A 9,452-nucleotide genomic window follows, 5' to 3' on the forward strand; every position below is an offset into this window, starting at 1 on the left:
TTTAGGTATTATACAGTTTGTAGTGAGACGTTGGTAAATGTTGGTGTTAGATTTTTAGCAAATGGTAGTTGTTGATAATAAGACACATTTCCAACTACTTTGACAGCCCAATTAAAAACAGGCTTTTCCAATTATTAATTGTATCTGACAGAATTATATTTGAAATATGACAGATAAAAAGCCCAACCTTACATGAGGCCAAGCCAAAAAAGTGAAAATGGTTAAAAAAGTCATTTCTATCTTCTTGCTTTAGATGAGGGATTTACCCCCATAAAAATGTGGAAGTTACTCATGGTATTACAAAAAACCAATGATCAAATATGGTGTCAAATCTGAAGCATAACTTTTTCTATGAGTATGATTTTCAATGAGACAATTGTCATTGAATATGTCAAATGAAATAGGAGTAAATCAAACCTCAAGTAGACAATGCACAGCTGCTTGCATGGCGCATCTTTATTTAAATCTCTAAACAGGCAGGTTTTTTTCCTCCCAGTTTTGATGCGGGAATTTGTCTTCCTTATCTGGCAACACCAAACACGAGAGCGTTCACGGTTCACAACTTCCGGTTTTGGTTTTCTGTTACCACATATTTTCCTGTTTACTGGCAGTCAAAATCAAAGTTGAAAACTCACGCTATTGTATTTACAACCTGGACGCTAAGATGACCATCAGCTCCTGTTCAACCTGAATAAAACCATGTACTTCACATATATCAAACTCAAGGCTTGTGGGCCAAATCCTGCACACCAAAGCGGACATAATTTTACTTTATTTCTTTTTATTTTATTTTAGGGAGGAAGAATTACTGGAAAACCATTGGTCATCAAATGAAACTCCATTATTGTTTATCACGTGTTACATAAGGTCACATACTTTGTCAATTAGAAGTATGATTGTCAATTATGGAATTATGTTTATGAACTGGGAATAGTACATTTTGTGTGATCCTGCCCAGTTGAAACGCCACACACACGCGCGCGCACGTGAGCGTGCCCGCATATACATTTATTTAAAAATAAATTTTAGAGCAGGCAATATCGCGGTCTGCCTCTGTCATGTTTTCCAAGGCGGAGTTTGGGGTCCTGATCTCTCTTTCTGCCGTACCCGCCATCTTGTCTAAACGGGGGTAAGATGTTCTCCGCTTAAAGCTCATTTTTCTGTGTTTTTGGCAGGTTTGGTGAACTCGGTTGGTTGTGTTATCGTGATTTAAATGTGTAGCGGTAACACAGTGAATTATTGCTGGTGGTTTGAAGCTGTACTTACGGTGAAACAAGTCCGTTTACCGGCAGCAGCGTGGCTCCATGTGGGCCTAACGCACTGATACGCCTGCTGTTTTTCTACTAAGTGCTGTATTCTTTGGCCTGTACAGTTTGTTTATTTCACCTGTTAGAAGGTGGAAACAAGCGACCGATTCCTGTCATTAGTTTGGATGTGCAAGTGCACATTTTTTAAAAAAAAAACGCCCGATTTGTATCCTTTGAATGGGCATTTTTCTCAATTCACAGGCCTTTTTTTTAATGTTACTGCTATTTTTTGTAAAGTCCTATTGTCAGTTCATAAATTAATAGATCCTGTGTGTATTGCAGCACTGACGTGTAATGTTTGTGCTCTCAGTAAACAGGCATCATGACGAACACCAGGGGTAAGAGGAGGGGGACCAGGTACATGTTCAGCAGGCCATTCCGCAAGCATGGTGAGTGTTATTAACAACTAAATAAAAAAATTAACTATGTCACTGATGTGTCCGTCTATGTGGTGAATTTAGCTGTGAACAAACTGTTCAGAGGATATTTTAATTCCAAATTTGCCTTTGAGTGCACACTGAAGATCACTTTAAACAACTAGCTCCAATTTTTGGATTTAAAAATGAAAAGAAATTTAAAAAAAATTGTGACTCAAAGGTTTACTTGTACACATAGTTCAGTAGTGGGTTTTTTTAAATTTATTTATTTTTTATGCTTCTGTAGTTTAGGTTTTCATGATCTTGTAAAAAATGTTCTAATCTTGTGGACTTTGTGTACCTTTCAGGCCCAATCCCTCTGTCCACTTACATGCGCATCTACAAGAAAGGAGACATTGTTGATATCAAGGTAAACCATCTACTTTGAGGGAATGATGTTTTGGTGAGAAAATATTCAAAGGCTGAGCTGAACAGGATTATTTCAACATTCAATCCTGCTTAAGTCATTGAGCTTTGCTATAATTATTTATTAGCTATTTATAATATTCAGAGGAATATTTGTGTGAACAAGGAAAGAGCCATCAATAGCTGGGTTTCTATTACACATTTTTGCCAAATAAGTGATTTTTCTAAATGTTGACAAAGTATAATTGTGCATTGAATGTTGTTTTAGGCTGGAGCCTTGTAACTGCTGTGAAATTTCATTCTGTGAGACTTTGATGCAGGAAGATGGATGCTTATAACACTCTGTATTCCTTTGTTTCCATAGCACTTTTGCTACACATTTTAATATTGAAATGTCTGAAATACCTCCTCATTAAAGCGTAGAAACTTTTTAGGGATATGAGTGTTTTTCGAAATTCAGGTGTTATCATTACCAGTTTTTATTGCGCTATTTAGATTTTGTGCATTTTTTAGGGTAATGGAAACGCAGCTATTGATGGGAACATAGAAATTTGCCTTCATTTATTCTCTGTTCAGTGTCTCAAACACTGAACAGAGCATGCATACTGTTACATACAGGGATTTTACTGATGACAGAGACCAGGAAATATTCTCAAAGCCAATTCCAATTTTTGTTATTCAATTCAACTTTATTTATATTGCGCAAATTACAACAATAGTCTTCTCGAAGCACTATCAAAATATAAACGTCTGAAGAAAAAAGAAAAAACTCTTAAAACAAAAAACATTTAGTTAACCATTACTTTTGATTATAGGTAAAAAGTATACCTGCATTAAGTTTCTCTATCCACTTAAAGCACATCTGTAGTTTTCTGCCTACAGGACCTGTGCCGTCTGTTACTGCTCCACCTTTGCACAATTTTCCTTTTCAGTTCACCCTGTGCTATAAATACTTTTGCACTTAATGGGTTAAATATTTATTGTGGATAGATACGTAAGGCACATTATTAAATTTGCAAAGGACTATGCTAAAAATACCACCTTGTAAAAATAAGGTGACGCAAATGCTATGATTCAGAATCTTGTATCGATCAGAAATGTTGTAAAGCTGCAGAGAACAGGAACAGTGTTAAGTGATTTGTTTTTGATGTTACTTGTGTTCAGGGCACAGGAACCATTCAGAAAGGAATGCCTCACAAATGCTACCACGGCAAAACAGGCCGAGTCTACAATGTAACTCAACATGCTGTCGGCATCATTGTCAACAAGCAGGTCAAGTAAGTAACAAATGAGTATATGTATTCACCCATGAAAGGTTTGAAGCCTTTGAATCATTTTTATTGCGCTTATTGTGTTTTTGTTGTCAGTGTAAAAGCTCATTCAAATGTTACAAGATTATTCAATGTGTTTTAACCATATTTTTAATTAGTTACAATTTCCTCTGATGTTCAAATGAATTTAAAAGATACTTTTTCATCTGTAGTTTTAACTGTATTTTTTATGAGATTGTTCTGGCTATCTAACATCTATTTTTTTAGTTTTGTTTGGATGCATTAGAACTGTAACCCCATCTTCACTTTGCCACCAGGAACCTTTTTGTGTCCTTTGTGGTCATTCATGTGGGGGAAAGTAGTTCCTCCCTTGGCACCTCGGTCTAACACTATGTTTTGCCCGGGATGTCTTCTGGGGAGACAGCGATGGTGTTCTACACATGTAACATGCACGCTGTTTCACTGTGACTTTATCAGGTGTTGTTTGTTTCATGTTCAGGGGCAGGATCTTGGCCAAGAGAATTAATGTGCGCATTGAGCATGTGAAACACTCAAAGAGCAGAGACAGCTTCCTGCAGAGAGTCAAAGAGAACGAGAGCAAGAAGCTGGATGCCAAGCAGAACGGAACCTGGGTGGAGCTGAAGCGTCAGGTGTGTGAACAGCTGCTGTTTTCATTCAATTCAATTCTCATGTTGTTGTGACACAATGATGTCTTTACTAAGCAGTGATTTATTTCTTCTCCTTAGCCCGCTCCTCCTCGTGATGCTCACTTTGTCAGCACCAAGAAAAATGAGCCTCAGCTGCTGGAGCCAATCCCATACGAGTTCATGGCATAAAGTGCTTAACAAAATAAAATATTTGTACACACGCTGCTGTTCATGGCGTCTTCTGTGCCCATTCTGGAACAATGAGCCTTTATGCTTAGAATGAAATCAGAATTACTCCTAGATCTGAGAGTAAGTGGCTCATTTCACAAGCACCTCACACATGGCATACATATACCATTGTGGTCTTTATTCACTAATTTTGTTTATTAAAATAGGATGTCCATTATCTTTATTACAGTGAAGACTGTTCTTCCAGTGGGCCCACAAGTTACACGCAAACTATTATTTACTAAATCAGAAAGTTTGAGACACTTCTATACCAGAGAATAAAACGTTAAACATAACAGCCCCTTGTACCACCATTGGTCTTTAGTACGTAATCATCTGTAACATAAAAAATGTTCAGTGCCAAAGCCCACACTTGATTTTTTTAGGTTGCAAGAGTATCTAATGGTGTCAAACTCAAGTTGTGGAGGCCAAATCTGACCCTTGAGCACGCTCAAATAGGCCCACAGTAAAAAGTAAAGTGGGAAAGCATTAATTAAATTACCAAATGAGTTATCTTGGTTCTTCCATATTCATTGAAACACTATAATATTCAGAGGCTCACTGTTTTTCTGTGTATATTGCATGACTGCAGTCCCAAATCATGAAGAAATCACTATTTCAAAAATTTTTGCGATTTCCCACAAAGTTTCCCTTTATTGCAGAATGTTTTGTCAGAAAATCAAGACATTTTGAAGTTAAAATCTTGCAGGGTCTCATTTATTGCTTGGATATTGTAAAATAGTTTGTCATTTATATGTGGAAGTGCAAACTAAGCTAAAATAATGTTGCAACTGCTTTTTTTTTTCACCCTTCACTTGAGCTCAAACTGGTTCATATTTGGCCCCTGAACTAAATGTATTAATTTAGCATATTTCGGTTTGGTCAATGATTCCATTATCGTGTTTTGGTGTTTAGAATTTATAAATATATATAATGCATATTTACAGATGTGTCTTTGAGCAAGGCACCCTCAGCTTTTTACATTCTAGGATGAGCATTGCTGTGCTGTTGTTTCAGTAATCTCAGTAGTTTGAGATTAAATCGCTTACACTGCACAACTAATTAAAAAAAAATACCTGTTTCACATTTAAGTGTAAATCTAACCAAAAAACAAAAAGGAAAAAGTGAGATGTTTCTATATTTGAGCTGTTATAGCACAGATCAACTGTAGGTGGCAGTGTAAACGCAGAGATTAGAAATGTAAGCAATATTATTTATTAAAATCTAAAGCTTCTTTCTTAAATGTGACCTGTCTACATTAATATTAAGCTGCTCTTATTCACAGTGTTAATTGTAACTTCCCCTGTTTTCTTACATTAGTATATCTTAAGATGGATATAATGTATGTGCTGTTTCTTTTATCCAAATAAGGCTTAATTTAATACTGACTAATCATATCCACCCATTGAGTATCAGTATTAATATTTGTAATAAACTAAGAATTCAATCTGAGTTAAGTCAGTGTTTCTCCATCTTTTTCTGTCTTGTTTATCCTTGATCATCGTTTCCAAATAGGAGTAAGTTTTGTTTTATTTCTGTTTCCTCAACAAAATATTGATTTTCATTAGAGATGCATGTATTAAAAATTACAATGAATTATTTCCTATATGCATTTATAAATATTGTATATCAGAAAATACAGCTACTTTAGTTTGTTTAAAAATATATATATGTTTGATTATCTTCATCTTACTAAAGATTTTGTGAGTAAATAATGTGACATTGTTGTTTATTTCACATACAGTGTCTGAAATAGGATTATTAAATTACTTGTGCTTTAAATAAATCCATAAATGATTAAGTGCCTCATGCAAAGTGTTCAAGTCCCCTTTGGGCTACACGTACCCCTGATTGGGAACCCTTGTCCTATGTTGTAGGTTTGATGATATCCCCCCAAAAAATTAAGCTGTTGCTTGTCCCCAGTGAATTTAATACAATCTTAATATTTATTAAGTTTGTTTGTATCTGACGGGTAACAGATTAGTGTGTGTATCTGGTTTCCAGGCCTTGTGTGTGTGTGTGTGTGTGTGTGTGCAGCACTTGTCGTGTGCTGTTTAATCAGTGAAGGCTGAATGGCTGGCTGGTTATGTGACTAATAGGTTATCTCATCCCACCTCAGTACTTTACCCAATATTTGCACAAATTAGGAGCAGTTTGCAAAGGTGCAGCAGTCTGCTGGGAGCACCGCAGGGATCAGTTATGGGGACTCTTATTTTCTGAAGGTGTGTTATTCAAAAAAACTTCCATATTTGTAAAAGCATATATAGCCAGAATGATTTTTACCCTCCTGTTGATGACGTGTGTCCTGTGGCACCTGCACAGATAAACCATTCTGCACCTTTGTCACCCAGTAGGTCTGAGGTCAGGGAATACAGGCTTATCAGGGCCCACTAATAATGCAGAGATAAAATCAGGAAAAGCAAATGGAAAAAGAAAAAAAAACAACAAAATGCAGTCAATCAATGAGCCAAAGCGCTTGGTATTGATCCGCAAACTCTGGATTCTAAATGGAGTTTGGATAAGGAGCATGATTTACCCAGCACAATTTAATTATTTGGACATATTGGATGGACTTTGTCTCTGTTTCTGTCAATTCTGTTTCTTTTTAAGCTCACATGTGTGTTGGTGTGTTCTCACAGCAGGTGACTCACACACCATCATGTGTGGCACTGAGTCATGGAAGTTACTGATTGAGGGAAAAGGTAAACAGCAGAGAGAGGAGGCTCATGAAGCACTATGAACTCCTTAATCACACACACAGATTGAGTCTGTCAGCTCAGCCAGCAGCTGTATCGACCAGCCCGTTACATATTAACCACAAACACAAGATAGTCTGACAAGGGCTTTGAACAAGACTGTTGTATGGAATGGTACAGAGATATAGACATTCCCCCTTATTAGTATTATTGCTTATTTATTTTGGTTTTTATTTGAATAGCACCAGATTTTTTAAATTATCAGCTATATTTAAACTTATCAAGGCAAACACAAATGTGTTTGACAATGAAATTAACAAAAAAACAATATAATTTTTTCACCCAAAGCTTTAACACCTGTTTCTCTTGTTCAGCTTTATCAGATACAATGATGTAATCTGAATCAAGAGCAAATGAGTGTTAAAATATCAACTTATCTAAAAAAAAAAAAAAAAAAAAAACAGTGATTATTAGGGTGTCCCGATACAAGTTTTACATTTCTGATAAGATACCAATGTTGCTGCTTGGCGCTTTAACTGATATCGACCCGGTATCAGCGCAAATCATTCATAGCTTACTTTTATAACTTGTTTTCTTGTGTCTAATGTTGGAAAATTAAGGCTTTATCAAGTGATATTACTCTAACAGAAGGTATGAGAAAGATAGACCCATTATTATCCAATTGGTTGCATACATTTTAACCTTAAACAAGAATATTCTACAATTGAATAAGATAAAAATAAATAAGAAGACCCTAAAAATGGCCTGAAAAATCCCATTAAAAGAATTTATATATATATATATATATATAATTTAACTTAAATATTAACATTCTACAATGGTATCCAATAGAAAAAGTAAAGAATAAATAATATCATCCTAAAAAATGGCCTCAATAAATCTAATAAAAACAAATGTAGATGTATCTGGGATTATAGAAGCAGGCTAATATAAAGCAATACTTGTTTTTTTCGTTTGCTGATATCGGATCAATATTAACATTAGTGTACTATAGTTTAGGCTAATGTTATAATGTTATTCTCACCATAAACTAGTTCCAGGTAAGAAAAGCTAATAAAGCTTTGGTGCCGGATTGTGATTTGGTTTCAAAATAAAACATTTCTAAAGAAACAATATTTTGTCTCTAGAAACATCCTTGAGGTGCCCGCTGTTTGGCATTTCTTGTGCAAGAAATTGTTAAATCAAAATTTTTGCAAATTTAGTGTTTTTTTTTTTCATTTTATTTCTTAGATGAATGTAAATTCATCCATTGACTGACAGCTTTGGGTGTAGTGTCAAAGACGGACCATACATCTGCACAAAGCAGACACCAGTGAATATAATCAGAAGTTTATAAATTGGAACACATTGTGAACAGATACTTTTATCATGGTTTAATAAAATGATATTGTGCTTAAAAGATAATTAAAGTGGTTTGAAATCTTGTTCGCACTAACATGTCCAATAAAAACAGTATCAGAACACATGGTTATATATGAGCAGTTCAACTAACAAAAAGCATTTTGTAGAGGAAGTTTTTATATTTAGTTATATAATATCTACTTGGTATAACTTCAACACTGCTTGTGTATGACTTCTACTAAATCTCGTGGAATCTAATGGGATTAAGTTGTGTTTAATTAATGATTCTGATTTCCTTTCCTTCCGGACCCTAAAGCCCTCTTCACATTATCTCACTTCCTGAACTAAAGCTTCATTGAGTTTTGTGACTATGATGCAAGTATGGGTGTGTGTTTGTGTGAGGCCTGAGACTTGGACAAAGACTTGAGTGAGGGAGGCCAAACATAGGCACTCAGGCAGGGTGAGGGTCTGGTTATTATCAGGGACAGGTGGAGGTACGGCTCACACATGTTGGATGTTGGGACAGGTGTATTGATCCCTGACAGGCAGAGGGGGAGGAGGTTATTGATACAGGCATGGTCGGATTAAAGGTGGGAGGGAAACAGGAGGACACGCCCAGCTATAGGCTCTCAATAGGCCTCATTCACAAAAGCCAGTCAAAGGTTTCACATGGGAGCAGGACATGAGCACACAGGGTGATGTTTGGACGAGCTGATAAGGTCGTTGGATTGTTAGCAAATCCAACTTTTTCAAACCTTCAACTATTACTCTATTTTCATAAAAAATACAAAAAATAAAAAATAAAAAATCTTGTTTTATTGACTTACTAAAGAAATGTTTTATTTTTTTTTATTTATTTATTTATTCAGTTTATTTCCGACATGGTTACATTCACTTTTTTTTTTTTACATTTTTTTTTTTTTGTTTTTGTAAATGCCGAAAAAGGAGACGAGAGAAGCAGTTTGCTTATCTGGGTCCCGTCCCCTGTTTTACCATCGCAAATTTACATGGGTTTACATGTCTCTCTGGTCAAACATTCTTGAGTTGTTCTGAACAGTCCTTTTTTGTGTATTCTCATCTGTAGTCAGTGTTGTCTGGTTTTTATTCCTCCTCCTCTTTGGTTTTACCGTTAAAGCCTTAGAAAAGTGTCATGGAAACT

The 9,452-nt window shown here is 35.6% G+C and overlaps 1 protein-coding gene across 1 annotated transcript; it reads left to right on the forward strand.

Moving 5' to 3' along the window:
• Positions 1–1,021: 1,021 nt before the first annotated feature.
• rpl21 (ribosomal protein L21) lies at positions 1,022–4,228 on the forward strand. Its single transcript, XM_028434483.1, has 6 exons — positions 1,022–1,129; positions 1,618–1,696; positions 2,032–2,093; positions 3,254–3,366; positions 3,860–4,010; positions 4,107–4,228. The coding sequence occupies exons 2-6, from the start codon at positions 1,630–1,632 to the stop codon at positions 4,194–4,196; spliced, it is 483 nt and encodes a 160-aa protein (XP_028290284.1). The 5' UTR covers positions 1,022–1,129; positions 1,618–1,629; the 3' UTR covers positions 4,197–4,228.
• The last annotated feature ends 5,224 nt before the right edge of the window (positions 4,229–9,452 follow it).

This window comes from Gouania willdenowi, chromosome 20 (assembly GCF_900634775.1).
Source record: "Gouania willdenowi chromosome 20, fGouWil2.1, whole genome shotgun sequence".
NCBI lineage: Eukaryota > Metazoa > Chordata > Actinopteri > Blenniiformes > Gobiesocidae > Gouania > Gouania willdenowi.